The sequence below is a fragment of the Gordionus sp. m RMFG-2023 genome, chromosome 4 (genome assembly GCF_954871325.1).
Source record: "Gordionus sp. m RMFG-2023 chromosome 4, tfGorSpeb1-WG-v2, whole genome shotgun sequence".
In the NCBI taxonomy this organism is placed as follows: Eukaryota; Metazoa; Nematomorpha; class Gordioida; order Chordodea; family Parachordodidae; genus Gordionus; species Gordionus sp. m RMFG-2023.
The window spans coordinates 16,861,795-16,885,650 of record NC_088778.1 but is presented as its reverse complement, the minus strand read 5'-3'; the positions used below and the strand labels follow the sequence as shown (position 1 = coordinate 16,885,650).

Here is a 23,856-nt window from a genome sequence, read left to right as displayed (position 1 = left end):
ACCTAATAAAGATATTCGCCCTATCGCTATTGGAACCACTTGGCGCCGATTAACCGCAAAGCTAGTAGTGAGCAAAATATTGTTCACAGTATTCAATCACCTGTGCCCTAATCAATTAGGAGTCAACGAAAAGGGGGATGTGAGGTATCCCCACACATGACCAGAATGTATCTACAAACAGACCCCAGTGACGATATCCTAATTAAGATAGATTTTTCAAACGCTTTTAACTCTCTAAAACGTACAGCGTTTCTTAATCCCATCCTTACCCTTTACCCAGAATACTCGCAATTCATCTTCGATTGCTATGCTAGTCCATCATCTTCAATTTGGAGATAGATTGATTCCTTCTAGTAGTGGAATACAACAAGGTGACCCTCTAGGCTCCTTTTTATTCTGTCTGGGCATTAATAGCCTAATACAAGGCATAAATGACCAATGTAAACTAAACCTTCATCATAACTGGTATATCGACGATGGTATACTAGGCGGCTCACCCAGCCAAGTTATGAAGGCGGTCGAAATAATAAAATCCAGCTAGAGCAGTTTGGGACTGCGAATCAATCAAGACAAGAGCGAATATTGTCCTCTTGGAATCATCGACCTTAACTATGATCCTATGTTCAATCATACACCATTGAACTTCTTAACACATCTCGGTTCTCCAGTGGGTAAAGACGAGTCATTTGTCAAGTTCTTCGCCGACACTCTACTAGAGATATCCCTTATGCGCGGTACACTATCTCGCCTCCCAGCCCACCAAGCGTTCTTCTATTAAAGAACTATCTCCTAATCCCAAAAATTCTTTATACACTCCGATCGTCACGTATCTTCCAATACGACGTCAACCTCGCTGCACACGGAGATTAAACACCTCACAGAGGATATACTCAATCTCAAATTCGGAGACTTATCTTGGCTACAAGCTACCTTGCCAACCAAATCCGGCGGCATTGGCATACGATCGCCTTCCCTACTCTCTGTTAGCGCGTTCATATCCTCTCGCCTGTCCTGCGAGCCCATCATACACGCACTCACAAAACATCCTGACCCTTTACTTCCCCAGGCAATTGATCTATGGAAATCTCTTTCATTAGTCGATCCTCCCTCATCGACACTGCAGAAGGACTGGGATAAGCCTCTAGTTGGCAACTCCGTTGCCTACCTTAAATCGAGGAGCCAACCCGAGGACCATTCTCTACTCTTCTCCATTTCCGCAGACAGCGGGTATGAATTTCTCGAAGCTTTTCCATCGCGAAACCTTGACCAGCTCCTAAGCAATGATGAGCTACGTCACGCCATCGGTCTAAGACTTAATTGTGATATGGTAATACCCTATCACTGCATCCTTTGTCAAACGCCGGTCAACTCCAAAGGCCGTCACTCTTTACACTGCAAGCGCTGTAGAGGCAGATTCATTAGATATTCAAAATGCAATGATACTAATGCCAGGGTCCTAAAATCTGCCGGTATCCCATCAACCCTCAAACCTACTGGACTCTACAATTCTGATGGTAAGCGTCCTGATGGCTCTACCATGATCCCTTGGAAGAGGGGGGAATTCCTAACCTGGGATTTCTCATGCATCAATCCCCTTGCCCCTTCCAATATAAATAGAGATGCTCTAGTAGACGCCGAGACGAATAAACTCGCTAAGTATTCGCCATCGCTTCCGGCCAATTACACATTCCTACCACTAATCGCCACGACTCTAACGTCGTTCGGCCTTCATGCCCTGGCCTTCTTTAAAGAGCTGGGGAAACGGATCTCTACTAGAACCGAAGATCCCAACGAGGGTTACTACCTACGCCAAAGATTAGACCTCAATATAATAAAATCCAATTACCTCAGCTTCATATTCTCAATGACTGATACCCCCTAATCACAGAATCGGCGATGAGAAGAGCAATTAAGAACAAGAGAGAGATATTCAGATGGAAGTCAACAAAAGAACCAAACCCTAATCACAGAATCGGCGATGAGAAAAGTAATTAAGAACAAGAGAGGAATATTCAGATGGAAGAAGAAAAACTGAAGGGCAAACTATGAAAACTCATAATTCTTTTAAATCATATGCTCAATTTATTATATTAATTTACTATATATTTATTTATATTATTTAAATCTATTATTATTTATCCTTAAAAGATATACTAACAAATGTGATTATTTTTTAAATTGACATATTAATGCCGCTAATATAATTGATGATTAAAATTAATAAATTTATATTGTACATATTATTTTACTATTATAAACAGATTAAAATAATATTCTACACTGATACTTTAAATTACGTATATTATTTATTGTAAATGTTATAGTAATAATTAATAAAGATTTAGATTTATTAAATATAAAAAAAGAGATATTTCTTCAATAAATTTATAACAAACATCAGGCTCATTGACATGATATATCAAACCAAGAGAGATCCTTTTAAAAATGAAATTATGGTAGAAGCCATTAAAATACATATTCTTTCTAAATTTTAGCCTTTCAAGCTTTTAAATAAGGTTAAACAAATTTGTTTTAGTAATATAAATTTTAATTTTATTAACTAACTTCTTTTTTCTACCACAATCTATTTATACAAAAAATATCAAAGTTAATTGAATATATTAAACAATCAATTTAAATAATATAAGATATTCAAATGATATAACGTTAATATATTTTAAAAATAAATAATTATTCAAATAAGACTAATCAACATTCCCTCTCTTCTACAAAGAACAAAGCTCCTTCTCAGCAGTCATCGAGAGCTTGTTGTCCTAGAAGTTTTTCCCGTTTCGATTGTACTCGGTTTCTTCTTGGTTAGCGCATAAGTCTCAAATGTTCTCGTAGGCTTGATTCTATCACGTAGGTTTGATAAAATCGTTTATTAGAGTTGCGTGAGTCCATACGTTTTCGTAGGTTAGAAAAGTTGGTGGATTAGTTCCATATTGGTTCTTTCTAGGTTGTCACATTAGGTTAGGTGCTGGTTATCATATTCCATTCCAACATCCAGAGCCAGGACACCATGAAGAAAGAAGCTTTTTGCATGAAAGTGCTAAGGTTTGATTCTAGTCATCTCCATAGATTAAGCAATCAACACAATAGGTAGTCATATAAATAGAGTCATCTCAATGGATTAAGCAATCGTCACAATAGGTAGTCACCACAATAGGTAGTCATATAAATAGAGTCATCTCAATGGATTAAGCAATCGTCACAATAGGTAGTCACCACTATAGGTAGTCTAGAGTCATCTCAATGGATTAAGCAATCGTCACAATAAATAGTCACCACAATAGGTAGTCATATAATAGAGTCATCTCAATGGATTTAGCAATCGTCACAATAGGTAGTCACCACAATAGGTAGTCATATAAATAGAGTCATCTCAATGGATTAAGCAATCGTCACAATAGGGTCAAATCAATAAATAAGGTAGTCATCACAATTTCGAATTTAATTTAATTTTTACTTTTTTATTTTGATTTTAGGCAAATTTTATATATTTTCTTCTTTTTTTTTTTACAAAAACGTAACGGAGCGCCATAAAAGAAACAAGAAATTAACAAGTTATATTTATTAAAAGAAACAAGAAAATTTAACAAGTTATATTTATTTTAAATAAATTTTATTTCTACTTTTTTTTTTTTTTTACCTTTTATAATTTTGTAAATTTGGATAAAATTTTGACTATCGAAAAGAAAAGTCAAAAAAAATTTTATATGTCCTTTTATCATCTCCAATATCGAACGACGAATTTGATAAGTAATTCCTTTACTTTTTATTTTTACAAAAGAAATCGACAAAAAAAAACGGATAAATTCTTTGATTATTTTATTTTCAAGGTAAGGATATAATTTTAATTTTTAAACTTTTGTTATATATTTTTTTTTTTTTTAAAAAAAACGAAGAAACGTACCACCGTAACCGGGGCACCATTTTAAATAAGGTTAACAAATTTGTTTTAGTAATATAAATTTTAATTTTATTAACTAACTTCTTTTTTCTACCACAATCTATTTATACAAAAAATATCAAACAAAGTTAATTGAATATATTAAACAATCAATTTAAATAATATAAGATATTCAAATGATATAACCTTAATATATTTTAAAAATAAATAATTATTCAAATAAGACTAATCAACTCAAGCTAAAGGGCAGAGTTGTTAAAATAGCGCGCTATCTTTTTTGATAGGTATAACTAATATTTTTTTTAAAAATAGGTATTAAGTTAGCACTCTACTTAGCTACTTTTTAAAAATATAACTTTAAACACGAAAATTATAATATGATTTAATTATGAATTATAATTTTAAATTTCATTATTTAATTTTGAAACTTAAATTTATATTTTCGAAATTTGCAAACCTAAATCAACTAGTATAAAATATTAAAATTGTCGAAGTAAATGGATATCTAGGCAATAAGTCCGTGTGAAACAGATTTAGAAAACCCATTAAATTCAATTTTTAATGCCCTAAATGTGGATGAGTATTTTTGTTTATAGGAGTGAATACATTTTTTTTTATAATGAAATGATTTTTTTTTGGAGTCAAAAATTTATTAGAACTAATCATCATATAAAATTTATAAGCCAATCATATTTTAAAAAATAAATATTTTTTAAAAAAATTGAAAATATTTAAGAGCAATATTTAAAAATATTAAATCTATTATTACAGTAAAAATAAAAATTTAATCTTCCTTGTGATTTCGCCAATTTTTCAATAATTTGTTCTGTGTTGGGGATTAGATATCTATGTATATTGAGTAAGCTAGTCCATTCAACCGATTTTAATATGTACTTTTGAGATAAGTTATTACACTCTGTAGTGAAGAAGATCCACTCATTTGTTAATAAATGGTATCGTTGCCAAAATGTAAAGTATTTTAATATACTTGAAAAAACTCCAAAATATATTTTAATGCAACTTTCACTTGAAGGATTATCCACTAAAATTAATATTTTATACCAAGATTTAAATTCTGAAATTAATTGGCCTTTAGAATTTATATTCTCTGAATGTAATTTAGTTAACTATTTAATTTTTTCAATATTAAGATTTAATATATCCTAGATCAGAGAGAGTTTATGGTATTTATAAATTGGATAGAGCCATTTGATGAATCATATATTGTTTATTGATTTGAGACAAAAATGTATTCAAAATTGGAATAAGAACGGTTATTTTATAGTAATCCTCAATTGAATTTTGAATGATATGTTTGTCTAGGTGAAAGTCGAGGCTTGTGTTAAAATTATATAATTTTGCTTTCACCTCAACAATCACATAAATCTCTTAAAATTCTTGGTTAATTTTATCTCTTAGTTTTTTTAAGTTGTAATATAACAATTTTAGCGATTCTTACATCAGCCAAATCCTTATCATATTCTTGAAAAATATTGCATTAAATTGTGTGTAATTAAATAACGGCCGTTGTATTGAATCTAATGTATTAGCTTTAGAATGGTAGAGACCATTCTGATATTTCTCCAAAGGCAATCAGGCTCTTCTAAATCTAAAAATTTTATAACAGCTTAATGTATAAGGCCCCATCTTGTCGGGCATTTTTGCAGTTTCTTACTGTAACACAAGAAGTCTCTTTATTCAGCAAATTCTGTCTATTTGGATATTTGAAAATTTCATACAACCAAAAAAATGTGTCTAATCATAGTTACTTAGAAATAAATTAAATATCAATCTTTTTGGTTGAAAATTTTTTCTTATATCCATTAAGATTTAAGGTTTATAAAATGAAAAATAATAAACTTCAAATTTTCTTGAGATAAAATATTAATATACAAGGAATAAATATTTAAATTAATTTCAACTTTTTGCTAATATTTGAAATAGAATATAACCTATTCCATAATACTTAATTCACAATTCAGACCTTTTATATTTTTTCAAAAAATTTTGTTACTCCCCTCTCCCCCCTTTCCATACTGGTTACGCCCGCCAGACCTATACTTAGTGACCGCCGATTTAGACTTGGGGATGATGATATTGAAATGATTTTATTATTAAAATATAATATAATAAATAAAAAATATATAATTATTTTTATTACATTCCAGTAGCGCTCTACCTTTTTAGCAAATAGCGGTAGTGAGCTCCTTTTAATAGCGTTTAACAACACTCTAAAGGGTTAATATTTTTTATAGCAGACTATTTTTTAGCACACTTCTAGTCCAATTCCAGTTTTCTTAGGAAATAAAAAAAGAGAATATAATTTTGATTTTAAATAACGTTTAAAAAAATATTGATTTTATTTTATATTTCAAATGAAATACTATAAAATATTTTAATTGAAAAGTTAATCCTTATATCTTTTCATGTTTTAAAGATTCTTAATATTTAATTTTTAGTTTTTTTTTTAAAAAAGTTTTGGAAATATAATAAATATGGATTAGTGACTCAAGACTCATCCATCCTAGTAAACTGGGCTTAGTTGCTATGTTAATTAGAGCAAAGTCTATTAATTATTTAGTTCAATGGATGCAATTACAATAATTTTACATTAAATAATCCAAATTAAGAATCTTATTTTTATTATCTTAGGGAAATAAAAATGAATATATGCCACAGAAAGTGTCATTAAAATAAAGCAGGTATATTATATATAATTTTAATATTAAATAAATATAGAAAATTATTTAAAATACTTATATAAGGTAACTAGTTATCTTATCTATAACTAGCTACATAATAACTATGAAATAATTTATATATCCACTATAGAAAACTTATTTCGTCTATGGAAACTTATTTTGGGAGAAATGGCACACTTTTTAGAAACTAATTTTGATATTGTTAATTAAATCAAATAATAATGATTAAGCCCAAATTTTTATGAAAAATTAATAATAAATTAAGCTCAGAGCTGCAGGCCCGGTTCAGCCGGGCCCGAATACACAAGTCGAGATGTTTTTTTAAAAAAAAAATACTTGGGCCTAGCCAAATATCATAAATCGCGATTATATCAATTTTAAGAAAATTTAAATCAATATGATCTAATATTCTAAACATAAATAAATTAAAACCTTTACTGGAAAACAATATTACTAAGAGTGATTAGTCAATAAAATTGAGATTGTTAAAAAATCATATGATTGCATCAGATTTTGTCAAATTTCTATACCCACACAAAAATGCATTTCCAAATGCTTTTAGTTGTGCTTTTTTATCATTAAAGACAATTATTTAATTAGATAGACGTTCAAGTATTGATATAAGAAATGATAACTTGGTTTTAGTAGGAAATGGAAAAAACATAACTGAATCTATTAAATTTTGAAATGTTTTTGTGGAATTTAAAAATACATTATAACCAAAATTACATTGTTAATGTTTATTTTTTTAGTTTTACAATGCTTATGATCATAGTGTCAATTGTAATATAGTTATAAATATTTTCTTAATTACATATATTTTATAAATATTATTCAAGCACAATTAAACACTTTCAACGTTATTAATATATGTAAAATCATTAAATCGACTTACTCAGCTAATTATCTAATTTTATACACATATTTGATCATAATTATATTTTTTGTATATTTTTGTATGTGGTATTTTCAAATAAAATCGTATATTTCAATTATATGTTCAAATAACTCAAATATCGTTCTAGGGTATTGAAAAATATTTCTTCCAAAATTTTTGAAATAGAATAGAGCCGGATTTTTCGGTTTTTAGAATATTTTACAAATTATTCACCTAATTATAATTATTTTTAGGTAAAATTATAAATTTTATTCCTGCACCTAGTTTCCTTACATTTTTTGGTACTAAATGAGAAATAATTTTTAGAATAAAGAAGATAATTTTAAAAGTTATTAGATATTAAATTTTTTCATATTTACTGAAAAACGAACCGTAAAATGTCGAATAAGTAAATTTTCAAAATCCAAACAAAATTTTTTTTTAGCTTGATAAAATTCTTCTATAAACCCTAGTCGTAAAAAAAATTTTCAACCAGGCCGGCCTTAATTTTTAAAAAAAATAAACCCAGGCCAGGTCAAAATTTTTTCTAAAAAATAATCGGGCAGGGCCTATATTTTTTTTAAAATAATCGGACAGGGTTTACTCGAACCGGTACATTATACTTATTTCTAGGCCGGGCCGTGGAATTGTATGCTGAACACTGATTATGCTATTTATATATTTTCTGAGCGTATAAATATTTTATTGAGATATTTTTTTTCAGAAGCAAATAAATATTATTTAGAGGTATTTTTTCAGTGTAATTATTTCTTTATATATATGGTATTTTATTTAAGTTCTTTTAAATTTGTAATTGCAAAATTACTTTATACAGTATATTCAAAATGATGAGTTATTTAAATAATTTATAACGTATAGCTTGTAATACAACAAGATATTTTTGAAATATAACTGTAACTAGTTACAAGTTACTGAAAAAGCATTACTTTTTACGATCTTTTATAATTGTAAAAATTTATTTTTCAAAACCTTTAACAACACTATAATAGAAAGATTTATATATAATAAATATTAGCAAAAAAAGGCTATTTTACAATTGCTAAAAAATATCGAATTTAAAAAGGAAAAATCGATTTCATATTAGATAAGCTAAATTCAATGGCGTTTGAAGATTTAAAGCGATTAATCTGATAACATATAATGTATATACTCTCATTATAATTATCTCTTTTGATAAGGATTTGTTATAAAATAATATTAGAAGGTTATTCAAGATATTGATTTGATCCTATAAAATGGAATAAGATTATTTTGAAATGACTTTGAATTTAAATTAAAGTTAACGATTGGGGAATGGGACATGGAAAGAGTAGGGATCTGATCTTGTTCAATTCCACAATTAGAATTTCCTTTTATTTTCTCATGAAGACGCTAACAAATTGTATTAGGAATTGCTTTGTTCTTAAATTGTGTGTCTTTAAAACATATTTCGATTTTCTTATATATATGTTAAAGTTAATATACAAATTTACATTTTAAAAACTAGCTAGGGACTTAGCTAATTTATAAATTAGCCAGTTTATACAAATTAACTAGAGATTTAGGCATAAGTAACTCATTTAACTTTCAAAATGTTATCTTTTTTTGGAATAGATTCGCAAAGTTGTTAATTGTCTAGATACAAAATTTTAAAATAGTGGAAAATTTTTGTTTACAAGAATTTCAGGCCACATTATTTTTTAAAAATTTTTAAATAATTTTTTATTGTTATATTGAAGCATTAAAAACATTATATTACAAAAAATGGCTATTTAAAAAATATAAAAATTATATGGCAAAAAATATATAATATATATCAGAGAAATGTAGACCCGGCCCTAAGCCCAGCCCAGCACGTTAATTTTTTTAAATATACCCACGTCGGACTTAAAATTTTTTTTAAAAATACCCGGGCCGGGCCGTACTTTTATAAACCTAGTATTTTAAATCGCCCTTATTAGCAATAAAAATTAAAAATAAATGTAATATATTTTAAAAAAATCTGGTCCGATCTGGACCTGAAAATATGCAACCTGAGCCGGGTCGGGCCGAAAAATAATTTAATCCGGGCCATGCAAATGATACCTCTGCAGGTCTCTAATATATTGCATAAAAATGACATAATTTTTAGAATGCATTTCATATTTATAACATAATACATACATCGAAATAGATCAAAAAAATGGTGGAAAAAAACTCTAATATTCGCCATAGCGAATCTTTTCCAATATTTTTAATGATGTTAACCGATGGTTTCCTTGATTGATTATCGTTTGCAAACGGTGATTTATCAGCCATTTTTTAGTATATGGAGAAGAATTCCACTGACTAAGAGGTAGCCCGTGAACGTTTATCATAATTAAACTGTATTGATTTCTAATTTTGGTTTATGTAATTTAAGTGAAACTGTTATTTAACTTCAAATTAATTTTTATTTTTTTAAATTATTTTTTATATATATCGGCATAACCCAAAATTAACTTTTACTTTTTTTGTTATTTCTTTTATATTTGTGTACCTAAATTGTTTTATTTTTTATATTACACCACATTCAAATTTCAAAAACTCGCTACTGCAATTATTCGCACTAACTATCTAAGTTTTATCTCTCCCATTGAATAATCTTCTATCTTTATACTTTCTTTCTTTCCTTCTCCCAGTTTCTATTTACTAATTTCCATTTAAGGCACACTCTTTTTAAATCCCTTATCATTTTTCCTAAATTATATTTTTCTATTTTTCGCCTTTATTAATTTTATCTTTGAAAAAAATAATTATACGCCACCTATTGACAATAAAATTATATAAGCAATTATTCAAATAACTGGAAAAAAAATTTACTAATTCGCTTTTTATTTTTTATTGCGATATTAATATTTGTTATAAATACGCATATTTTTAAGATTATGAAATACTTGATAAAAATAAAAATTTCATTTTTAATTAATTAAAATAAATGTTATATTCTACAATTCAATTCTTAGTTAAAAACAAATCTTTGTTACCCTGAAAACAGTAAACTGGAAAATGTTTTATCATAAGACTTGTAAGCAAATTCATTGTAATAATATTCATAAGAAGGCAGTACTATACGGAATTGTGTTAATACAACTCTTTCGAATTACGGGTGCATTTGTTATTTCCATTTTTATTCCCTGTCCCATTTATTGCGAGATCCACATCGAGTTTGTCTTACTCTTCCCCATAACAAATATAAGGGTTTGCTGGTCAGTTATCCTTTTCTAATATTCCATATCAGATAAGATAGCTAAAAAGATAAAACTGCATGGTTTAATATTTAATTATTAGAATTAGAATTAGCATTCATTAATCTATTTGGCATATTGTCATTAAGACAGTAAAATTAATTTCCGTTGATACCAGAGTGCCTTCCGATATCCTTCAATATTACTAAATCAAATGTATTTATTTTCCTGGCTTCTTAAGCTATTTTCAAATGTTCTCCTTTAGAAATATTAAATAAACATTTATTAACTATTAAAAAAGATTTGGAACAGAACCTACTAGGCATATCTTTAAACGTGTATTGTATGTAGAACACTAATAGTTCGCTTTATTGACATTTCCGCTATAGGAAAATTGATTGTTCTTACCTGAGTCTTGAAGACAGATTAGATAATTCAATAGAACATCATACATCAAAGCTCTAATAAGAAAATAATCTGATGGATAGCCATTTAAAGTGGCAATTCCATTAAATTTTTGATATGCGTATAAAGAATTATTATAAATTGCCTTAAGTATGTAAAGACTGCTAGGCTAGACATATCCAATCTTTAACAACTAATGCCCTAGTCAAACGCTATTTCAAAGTCTTTTTATTTGTGATTGTCTATATGAACTATATATCGTGTCAATAAAGACTTTAAAGTGATTAACGCCTTTTTAATGGATCAGACACCGCTAATTCTAAAAGGTGATTCTAACAATGCCAGGGTATAATGGTTAAATGTAGTGCACAAAGAGGCTTTACGACACCAAATTTCTTCCTAGTTATGACATTGGCGCCATCGCTAATAAAATTAATTTAATTTTTTTATAAAAAATCTTCAGAAAACCGGGCGGATTTAAAAAGATGCAGTAATGTATAAACTTATCTTTTGCATCTTTTGAATTCAGTTCGTCTAATAATATAAAAATAATATCATCATGAGAAGAAACTAATAACAATTTTACCCTAATGATCAGGGCCGGTTTATTTGATAGCTCGATAAATATAATTGAATTTGAAATGTGGAGGAATATAAGATTGAATTTTATGCAAGCTACAAAATATCAAAATATGCTCAAATTTTGAATTCGGTCTGGATCCGGGTTCAAGAGAAAATCGAGGTCAGATCCGGGTTAAAATCCTAAATATTTTTGAGTCCAGGCCGATGCAGGTTCGGGGCAATAAAGACTTGAACCCGGGTGAGGAAGTTCGGGTATGCAGAACCATGGTAATTACTTACATAGGTAAATATATTTTGAGAACAAAATAATTCAGTAGATACCTATGGTCTATGGCGTAGTCAAAATTTATTCATGAGGGGGAGGGGGTTAAAAATTTTGAGAGGCTTCGCCCCCTAATTGCCCCACCTTTGCCAGGTCTTTATAATTAAAAATTAGATCCATTATTGATTTTTCGTGATTATCACTAGTGTCTGACTTTAACCAGTATAGTTGCCAGCATAAATGAAAAAATTATTAGAACAAACTTATGATTAAAAAGCGACTGAAAGCATTATTCTGAAAATTAAGGTGCTTAATTGTAAATTAATTTAATCCGTTTGGCAGTGTTGTTAAACACTACTTTTAATAGTAGCGCGTTATCGCTATTTCAATTTACCAAAAAAGTAGCTCCCTATCGCTACTGCTATTTTTTAAAAATGTATCGCGCTATTGGCTACTTTTTACGCTATCTTTGAATTATTTTTAAATATTTTTTACGTATCTCTATTTCCACAAATAAAAAATATTGGTATAAAAAATATGACCAATATTTCAAATATATATATATAATATATTTTTTATGGTATATCATTTATAATAATATCATTTCCATACTGTCATCCCCAAGTAGAGCGACATCAGAAAGTATAAGCTTTTACTAAAAAATAGTTTAACATTAGCACTTTAGGGTAATGCACTATTAAATTTCACATACTTTTTATATAAGAAAAATTATCAAAAATATTTATTTGAGTATTTTATGCGCCTAGAGCGTTTTTATTAGTAGTATTATTTATTTCAAGAATATGATCTATAGTAGGTGGAGTGTTCTGGCTAGGGTCAGTTTAAAATTATAACAGTGATTGTTAGAATAAAAATTATATAGGGGGTAAGTGGCATAAATAACCATGTTTGCTGACTAGCCATGCCACCACCCTTTAACTTTTTATCTATTGAACCAATTTATCTTAAATTGATCAGAATGAAAGGATTGAATTAAGCAGAGTTGTTAAAATACAAGTAGGGGAGACTGGGGTTAGGTGAACCCCGAGCTTGGCCTCATTTTAAAATTAAATACACCAGAAGGTTAAAATTTTATCATAATATAGGTTTTATTAGTTTAAATCATAGACAAAAAATCTTTTGAAAATTTTAATTATTAAAAATTTTATTTAAGAAATAAAACTTTGTTGATGAATTTCAAAAGATTTTTATATGACGACAGAATTTAAACTTTTATTAAAATATATAATAATTTATAAGTAAATTAAATTTTCATAGCAAAGTTTAAACACTCTTCTATAATTTGGGAAAGTTTTATGAGTATTTATTATATCTAGATTTCTAACCATAATTTGTCAATTTAGAGCTAGCGTGGCTTGCTAAACCGTACATCGATTATGGTAATTAATAATGAAAAAAATTTCAAAATCTGAAAAGGTATATCATGACTGTTTTATGAGTGGTATTTAAGATTTATGCTAAGAAATCATAATCTCACCTTAAGATTCTTATTTTTTTTATGTCCAAAATGTTTATTAAATTAACCAAAATTAAGTTTCAATTTTTATATATAATTAACTTCAATTTATAAATATTATGATATTTTGAACAATAAAACAATATAATTACTCTATACGTATCATTATTAATAAATAAAAATGCATTTCATTATGGCCTAAAGAAACCAATGGTTTAGGAAGCCCCTTGAAGTAGTTTGCCTAACCCCGCTATTGGGGCTTGTTGGACAAAATTTTCACTTTTACAAAAAATAAAATTTTAAAAAATTGATTATATTCTTAAAATTTTTTTTAATGCACCTTTATAGAGTATAGTTTTAGGTATCTAATCATATAATTTTTTATATTATCTAAAAAACCCAGGAGCCATAGCCAATTTTGTAAAAATTGGTTCAGAACCCCAGTCTCCCCTACCGATGCATATATATATATAAATTTTTATACAAAGTATCTGTATCCAGATACTATTTTAGAGATTGTCTCTGTGTTTAGATACTTTTAAATACATATGGATACTTTAATTTAATTCTTTTTTATATTAAAAAAAGGAATATTTGAATGCAAAATTTATTTTATCTCTATTAAAAAATATTAAGACAATAAAAAATATATAAATATTCATTAAATATTATTTTTTCCCTTTTTAATCTACAGATATCAGTTTATGATTTTGAAGGATACTTTTCTCCTGTAAAGGAATATATAAATCCTTGCTTAGCCATGATGCCTATTAATTATTAAAAACAATACTATTGATGCACAAAATTATTTTTAACAAATAAATTATTTAGAATTTTAAAAATAATTTTATAGATTCCGCTGACTTTTATTCAATAAATTATAAGTTTAAAATGCAAAATTTTTATTTTAAATATCTAAATTAGATTTGTTCGAAAGAATGATAAAATTTATTGACAATTGAATGAGAACAAATTATCAAAATGTTGTTTTACTTATTTTGTGCTCTCATAATATGAGTCTCTGTTTGAAAACAACGGCAAACCATGTATATATAAAATATATATGTGTCTAGATATGTATATAAACAATGTATCTGTGTTTGGATCCATTTTATGTGATGTATCTGTATCTAGATCCATTTAAAAATATATTTTCAACTAGGGAAATATATATTATTGATGTTTTCATAAAATTTATCAATAGATAAATAGATGAGTGGTATTTTAAGCATGTTTAACATCCAGAAAGATAATAATTTATAAAATATAATCATTAAATAGATTAGTCTGATGATAAAATAGTTAATATTAATTATTTATTGTAATTTTTAATTTATTAAGATTCTTAATTAATATCTTATAGCCAGTTGAAACATATCATGTTTGGACTGGGCCAGAAAATCAACAACTCATCTATCTCATAAACTGATATAGATACAGCTTTGATTCAAATTTTATTTTAAATATTAAATTGGGTTACACATTGATATTAAATTTTTTTGATATATAACCTTTGAAGCTACTAGTCTTGTTTGATGATAAAACCTTCTCGCATACCTTACAACGATACACTATTAATTTTTTTTAATGAGATTAAAATATTTTGCGAATTGAAAAGAAAGTTCAATATAATTTTCCAGGGATATTACTTTGTCGATATGATCTTCACCAAAACTATCTTCAATATAAATTTCTATCGTCTACATTTTAAATCATTTTGAAAATAGATTTATAATGCAGATTTTTAAATATAAATTTAAATTTTAAAATTAAATTTAAATTATTTATGTGTATCTATTATATAAAATTGAAAGTAACGAAGTAGCGCGCCACTTTGATACTTTCTAAATTAGAATCGAGCTACCGCGATTGCTATTTTTAAAGTAGCTTACTAAAGCTAACGCTACTGAAAAAAGTAGGGCACTTCTAAAACCTTAATTTAAAAATACTGCCCTATGGTAAACAGTAGAAAAAAAAATTGGTTTTCTGCTAGAATGGATAATATAAAAAACCTATTTATGGCGAAGGCTAATATTTAGTGCCAAACTAGTACTTTTAGTTCTTCAATCCATATAGAACCACAAAAAGAAATTAAGTTATATACAAAATGAAAACTGTGACATGACGCGTCCTAGAATAAAGAAGTTATAACTATCTAGTTTCATATTTAGTGCCTTACTTATAAATTATTAAATTAATAAAGAAAGGCCACAATAAAACCAATTACGAACCAAATATCACGCCTTAAGCTTAAAGTCATCCAAAGATATGGAAGCATTATCTCTGATATTTATGTCAATTTAGTGCGTATTTCATACTTTTTAGTAATTCAACCCGTTTGAAGTTTAAAATATTATTGGTAATATAAAAATAAATTGCCAAGATTGGCATCATGTTAGAAGGAAAATTATAGAAGCAATGAAAAAGTTTTTTTATTAAAACCAATTATAAGAAAAATATAAAATACCGCACGCCTTAGACTGAGTTTTAAATATAGAATTTTAAATTACTATTCAAAAATCAATTACGTCTTAAATACTTTAAAGTTTTTCGATTCAAAATATTTTTAAATCTTATGATTTTATGATCTTTATAGATGTTGCTTGTTCTTTCCAGTTTATTTAATAAATATTTAGCAATATAAATTTTTTTTTAAAATGTTTATTATATAGTTTATTATAAATATAAGGTATAATAATTTAAATTTTCATTATAATAAATTTTAATATATTTAAAAATGTTTGAAAAATATATAATAATACTATTAAAAAAAAGAACGGAGATGGTGTGACGCAGGGAAACAAAAATGAAAAAGGGACGTAAGCGTTGTCTATGATAGCTCTTTGGCTAGAAGGCTACCATTGAAACTGATATAATTAGCTTTGTGAATCGCTATGGATAATCGTTGACGAAGAAAAAAACCCTCTCGTGGTTCTTCTGAGAGTTTGCTGATTTGTGATCCTAAGTTTTTGAAAAATGCTAAGGCGAGTTTGCTGAAGGTGCCAAGAGTGGTTGATATGATTGGGATGAAGCAATGATCGTTTATTATTTCTGTGTATTTAGAAATTTTAAGTTGTTCCTTCTGGTCAAGGATGTTGATGGCGTGGTTGGATGGGGCCAAGGGGTCAATACAGGAATAGCCCCATACCAAAAGTTGGCCTCTCCTCCATGGGATTTGAGAGATCCCATCAGGACGTTTACCGTCAGATCTAAAAAGACCCTGTGGTTCTAACGTGGAAGGAATTTGGGCGGATTTCAGAGCATGTTGGATGATTGTATTACATTGCTTGTGTCTGATGAATCGTCCATTGCAGGAGCGACAATGTAAACTATGTCTACCCTTCGAGTCAACTGGCGAGTTGCACCTGCGTAAAGAATCCTTGGTATAAAAAAGAAATTTTTTAGCAAAAAAAAGGACTTGTGTGATGGAAGAAGTGTAAAGATGTCCTCCAGTTTAAGGAGTATGTCAAGTGTGGAATGAAGAAAGGTGCTTATTGCCTCGTGTCCTCCAACAGGCGATCCTAGATGTGTTAATTCAACGCTTGATATGAATTTGAAATCGTGAGTGTTAGGAGCATTAGAATTTAAAAGTGAGAATTCAGATTTGCTCTGGTTAAGCGAAAGTCCAATGGCTGTGCCCATTTCTTTAATTATGGTGACTGCTTTGGCAATTTCACTACTGGGACCACTCAAGATTCCATCATCAATATACCAAGCGTGGAGCGATAGAGTACATGAAGATTATTAATATAATAATGTTTTTTTTTAAAAATAAAAAATAAAAATTCAAAGGTTATGAAGGGGTTTTGGCTCCAAACCCACTGTTTACGCCACTGCATATGGTCAATTATTCTCGGTCTCCCTCAAGATTCGTCTTGAATGATCGTCTTGAATGATCGTCTTGAAAGATCGTCTTGAATGATCGTCTTTAATTTTATTCATCCTTTAAAATATTTTACATTTTATTTTGATTATATTATTTTATTATTATTTTTATTTATTTTATTTTTTGAAATTGACTTTTAGTTTAGATAAAAAATAAATTATACTTAAATTAATATCATAATTAAAGTAGTCTTACAAACCAAAAGAAAAAAAATTTGCATAAAATATTTTAAAATGCGATTTTAAAAAACTTTATAACTTTTTTTTAGTAAAATGAAAACAGAATTAAATCCGTTCGCTAAATTTTTATTGCGTTATAACGATACAGCACCCGTCACTTTGAATTATGCAAATGAATCAGATAAGCAGATATATCCTCAACATTATCAATCATATAATTTAATAACAAAAGACAAATTATTTATTCTAGAATCCATACTATTTGGTTACATAAGCCCCTGGATAATATTTTTAACATTTTTTGCCAACTCCCTCATAGTAATCATACTAATCAAAGGCAAAAAAATATGCAGGCTTAAGCCCATAGAACTTATTCTCATCGCATTAGCAATTTATTCATTTTTATTGGCTCTTTCACCCCTCCCCTGGTATTTGTACTTTTTTCTAACCGGTGGCTACAGAAAAACTAATTTATATGGGTGTTACTTGTTTCATTATGGAGTGCAAGGGTTTCCTTCGATGTTTCACACAATGACTATATTAAGTACATCGTTTTTAGCCTATCAAAGATACTCGGGATTATATCTAAACAAGTATGCTGTTTCGTGTGATACGAGGCATGGTACATGCAGTGCATTACTTTTTATCGTTATATTTAGTATACTTTTTCATGCCGTAGGCTTGTTTGGATACAACATTGACATTGAAATATCTATTCAACTTAATGTTAGTGAAGATAATCCTTACATAAATTATTACTGCACGCGGAATATGAATCCATGGTTTGAAAAAAACCACGTCATATATGAAAACTTAAAAAATATTTTGAGGAGCATATTGATAGATATGATCCCGTTCATACTCATGACAACGTGTAACTATTATCTAATAAAGGCTATTCAAAAGGGTAAGAAAAATGTAAAACTTTTGACAGAAATCAGGAATCGCAGAAACTCTATGAAAGCTAAGGATTTAACCCGATCCACAAGAATGCTGATAGTTGTGGTATCAATATTTTTGATTACTCAATTTCCTATATTGATAGTTATGCTTATACATATATCAAATCAAGATTTAATTGGTCTTAAAAGTTGGAACATTTTTATGTCCCTTAGAAATTTTTTGGTCATCCTTAGCACTCCAGCTAATTTTTTCGTATATTGCAGTATGAACAAGGTTTTTAGGCGAAAATTTATAAATTTGTGTAAAATTCATTCATATAAAAGAGAAGTTGCTTCAAATATCGAGACATCAGAAGGTTAATTTTGGGAAATTTTTTAGATAGGCAATATATAATAAATTTACTTTAACGAATTTTATTATAAATAATCTTACTATTTTATTATATTTCCCTAATATCTGAGTTGTATTGTAATTGATGTAATTTATAATTCATTAGAAAGAAAATCTTTAATAAAGTATTACCCCTTCAATTTTGTTAAGGAAAACTAAAATTTTAGATATAATTTTTTCTAACTTGATACCATCATTATTCTAAAATGCACATTATGTGGACCTGGCTCATTAAATTGGCATCTGAAATTATCTTAATTATTTTTAAACAAAAATGTTTTCGATCTTCTAGTTGGATTAATCGAAAGATCTACCAGATATTGAATCTAATATAAGAGTGGTGGATCTTAATGCTTAAAGATTGAGGTCAAATTATTCATATAAAAATATAAATGTTACTAATTCTTAACCGAATCTTAAAACCGATTTCTATATATTTAATCTACAATTTAAATATTTTATGTTATTGTTTAAATTTTGTTTTATTTTGCGATTGTTTTAATTTCTTTTGTTAAATTTGAAAAAAATATATATGTTTCCTCAGATAACTTATTTTCAGAAGTTGAAGTTATAAATGATAGACACCAATCATCGAAGGTGATTTCTGACAGAAAAAATATAAATTACAAGTTAAAAAATGTAAATATTTTATTAATGCTATCTATAAATTCATATTTATGATTATTTCTTATTAAATATCCCAAATTATATTGGTGAGATTATTTTGAATAAATAAATATAGTCATTCAAAAAGAAAGTTAATTAAATTTTTATAAAAGATTTGATAGCGTAGTCCTAAAATTTGGGGCAGAAATAGTAGAGGACACGCTAAAATAGGCAAAAAATAGAGACGAATTTCTGTTCTTCCAAGAATTTGTAGCAAAATTTTATTGAATTTTTTTTATTTTTTTTTAAAATAGTTACATAAAATCTATATTATATAAAATAGCTATTTAGAAAGTTATATATAAATTTTAATATGTTAAAGAAAATATATACATTGCAAAATATATATTGCATAAAAAATGAGGTAGTATTTTTCAGAATTCATTTAATTTTATAAAAATAACTATATTAAAATGCATAAATAGGAAGAGATAGACTCCGACCGTTTGCCGGCCACCGATATTTTTTCCCATGCCGAAAACGCATCTGTTTATGAAAATCACCCCGGATGCCACCGATTTTCATATCAGCGGCGAATGGCCTGCGCAAAATAAATATAATTTCCACATATGCATTTTTATTCTAATAATTAATAAATATCCTTGTTGTAAATTTTGATGGCAATCAGGATGAAGTCTTATTTTATATCTATTTTATCATCAAAATTATTTTGACATCATTTTAAAATTCAATCAATCAAAAATTAAAATTCCAAGATTTACCATAATTTTACATATCTTTAAAATGGAGACCTTATATTGAAAGGGTGTTTAATTAAGTGAATATGAACACCACTTATGCTTGGGTCATGTTTTAAACTCGTTGAATTAGATGGTATTAAATACCTTTTGTTGAAAATATTATCAAAAGAATAAGAGGAAACTATCACAGCTCAAAGATATAAAATTACAGAAATTGAATCTGAGTTCGAGGCCGATTACCCGTTTCAAATTGACGATTCCAATGATGATAATAACAATAATGCCACACATATGAAAACGTTAAAATTAAATGTTCCAACCAGGTGGCATAGTATATTAATTATGCTTGAAATGAAAGCATATCTGGAGAAAATAAAAATTTAATTAATAAAGTTTTGAAAATAATTTGAAAACACTCTTTCAAACTATTAATCAGATCTAGTAGAGGAACCATTAGCTTTTCTTTTAAAATTTAAAGAAACAGTTGAAGTTCTATCTGCACAAAGTTTACCTTAAACTTGGCATCTTTTTTTAGACTTATAATGAAACAAATTTAATAGTAATTGATAAAAATAGCTCAAAATTATTTCCCTAAAGAAAAATATGCTAAGAAAAATTTGCGTTACAATTTCCTGTTTGTGATCTGCAATTAATAATATATAAGTATATTCATTTAACAAAAATAATCTATATATTGGCTTTTCATCTAGACCTAAGATTTCTAAAATTGAAAATTATGTCAATGTATATAGTATAACAAAATTATTGAGTGTAGGAATTAACGTATAGAGCATGTGATATTAGGGTAGTTAATAGATCTATTGAGAATCAAGAGGAAATATTAAATTCAAATTGTTAGACAAAATTTGCAACAAACATAACAGTAAGTACAAATAATGATTCCACTTTAAGTGATTTAGAACAAGAATGCCATTGGGAAACGCCATTCATAAGATATAGATGTTCTAAATTTTTGGAGAGAATAGAGGATCGAACTTTCTAATTTTTCCACGCTAGTTAAAAAATTCTTTGTATTCCGACAACTAGCACACTTAGTGAAAAAGTTTTCTCTACTGCTTAGTTTACGTTAAATTCAAAGAGATCATCATTATATCCGGAAAATTTAACTAAAATTATTTTTATACATACTAATTAGAAAATTAGAAAATCTATTTTGAATTTATGAGTTTCCTCTTCAATAAAGATCTAAAAATATGCCAAGATATCTGTAGCGAATGTATATTTTAATTTAGTTTTTCTTAAAAAAATATGTTACAAAAAATTTATAACTGTACGCCAATTTATTCCGCATACGGCGGCTAAAAATCGGCATGCCGCAGGCCGACGATTCTATTTTTGAAACTCTTGCCGGCCGCCGATATTTTTGTTTTGCGCACAGGTATAGGAATAGATTTAAAAGGTGAAAAAAACTACAATACTCGGCATGGCGAATCTTTTTCAATAATAATAATATTAATCGCATATTTCGATTAGTTTCATTTGCAAACCTCATATTTGCCAAACACTTTATAATATTTGGAGAAAAATTTCCCTAACTGAGAAGAGGCCCGTTAACGTTTATCAGCATTAAACTGGAAATATGTTTTATCATATGACATGCACGCAAATCTGTCATGAAATTCATAATGTAAAAGCCGCACTCACATTCGGCAATACTACATGGAATTGTGTTAAAACAATTTTGAAACTGTTTCAAATCACGAGATTTATTACTATTGTTATCATCAATATATTCCCTCAAGAACAAATTCGTTTAATTAGCTTTTCTCTATAATGAAGAGAGTCTAATGGTCAATTATCGCTTTATAAATATTTCATATTAGACAAAGATAGCTAAAAATATAAAACTGTATAATTTAATATAGTAATTTTAATAACTATGATTAGTAGAAATACCATCCATTAATCTATTTTGCATATTATCTATTAATAATGAATTAATTCGTTGTTACCAGAGTGCCTTCTATTTTCCTTTAATAGTACTAATCCAAATTTATTTATTTCCCTAGCTTCTTGAGCTAATATGTTCTTCTTTAGATATATTAAATAAAAAATTCATTTATATAAGAGATTTAGAACCTACAAAGCTTTAGGTAAATAATTTTTCTTGTCTGAATCCTTAAAGACAGATTAAATAATTCAAATAGAACATCATATGTCAAGGCGATATCCGATAAGAATTACCACTTTCTAGGGTGGACAGCCCGTTAGATTTTGCTTTGTTGTTATTGCTGAATTTTTGAAATGCGTATTAAGCCTCATAGTTATTCCAAACTGCATTTACGAAGACTGCTTAGACACCTATCGTACACCAAGTACCATTTCAATCTTCTAAAATTGATTATCCAATTCAGACCCTATTTCATTCAACCCTTTTTGGTTTTTTTTTATAAACTGATTGTGTCAGTGCATAATTGATGGATATGAATACCTAGAAGGCAAAATATGTATGTCATATTTAAATCATTGTGTATTTGAAATCTATTAACCATTCAAAGTATTATATCAGCGATTTGCTTTTGCAAGATAATATGCAGTGTTAAATATATCTTGGTTCTTTTATCAATGTGATTGATCAACTATTATAGTGCATTCTCTAAAAATATTATTTTGTTTGGTTTCATAGCATTTTCCAGCTTGTGTGCATCCAGTGGCGTATCCAGGATTTTCTTATAGGGGGGGGGGAATTTTTTGGGGTTTCGATTCCAAACTCCTTTTACCTGGCCTTCGGCCGGGTCTTATGTTTTAGCTATTCTATTAAATTATTCATAATTTAATAATAATTATATTTCTATTTTTAATTATTATTTACTAATTCGTGCTTATGGATATTACAAGCCTATTTTTTATTATTTCAAGTTAGGTATATTATATATAATAAAGTTTTTTTAAATGTATAGTTTTTAAATGTAAAGTTGAAATAAAGTGTAATGTCATTTTTTTTATAAAATTTGCTTTAAAAACTAGCCTTAGCTTAAATTCTCATACAATATAAGTAGAATATAATTTTTTTATTGGAAATGTGGATATTTAACAGAGCTAACTCATTTAGCCGAGATTCAGTTCGTAAATATGTTTTCAACCTTCTCAAGTTGGAAAAAGTCCTTTCATTCGTACATGTTGTAATAGGCAAACCTGCAAGAATATAAAACAACTTCAAAATATTAGGAAATTGAGCCAAGGTTTCTTTACACCGATTGAGCGCATCAATAGCATGCTCAGATAAAATAGCTAAACGTAGTAAATATTTATACCACAATTCGAATTCACTGATTAAATTTATTTCAGTATATAGGAATAAAATTTTGCTAAATATTTAATTTTACCAATAGTGGCATTAGAAAACGAAGAAGGATCTTTGGGTAATAAAACTTGAAGATTGCTAAAGACTTGTTTTTTTTATCTAAAAACCGTACTTTTATTTGCAATAAAAAGTATCTAAGAATGGGATGAAAATGAATATTTTATAATATTCTTCAGTTAAACCAATATTTATTTTCATCTCAATAATGGCCTAGGTGCTAGACGAGGTTTAATTAGTGTTATATCATAAAATTTAGCCTTCAATTCAACGTCTAGTTAAATATTATGAAAATATTTATCTACATTCATTCTTATTGTATCTACCTGTTCATGTATATTTTCCGCCAAATCAATAACCTGAACCAATTCTAAATTTGGTTTTT

General features: G+C 27.8%; 1 protein-coding gene across 1 annotated transcript; it reads left to right on the top strand.

Moving 5' to 3' along the window:
• Positions 1 to 17,576: 17,576 nt before the first annotated feature.
• Positions 17,577 to 18,655, top strand: LOC135928482 (sex peptide receptor-related protein 2-like). Its single transcript, XM_065464946.1, has 2 exons — positions 17,577 to 18,494; positions 18,535 to 18,655. The coding sequence occupies exons 1-2, from the start codon at positions 17,583 to 17,585 to the stop codon at positions 18,565 to 18,567; spliced, it is 945 nt and encodes a 314-aa protein (XP_065321018.1). The 5' UTR covers positions 17,577 to 17,582; the 3' UTR covers positions 18,568 to 18,655.
• Positions 18,656 to 23,856: the final 5,201 nt, after the last annotated feature.

What these genes read in the sequence shown, in the direction of transcription:
- LOC135928482 (XM_065464946.1), top strand. Translation starts at nt 17,583, where the DNA reads ATGAAAACAGAATTAAATCCGTTCGCTAAATTTTTATTGCGTTATAAC. An exon ending in CAAGAATGCTGATAGTTGTG is followed by an intron (nt 18,495 to 18,534) that starts GTATCAATATTT and finishes CTATATTGATAG; the next exon opens with TTATGCTTATACATATATCA.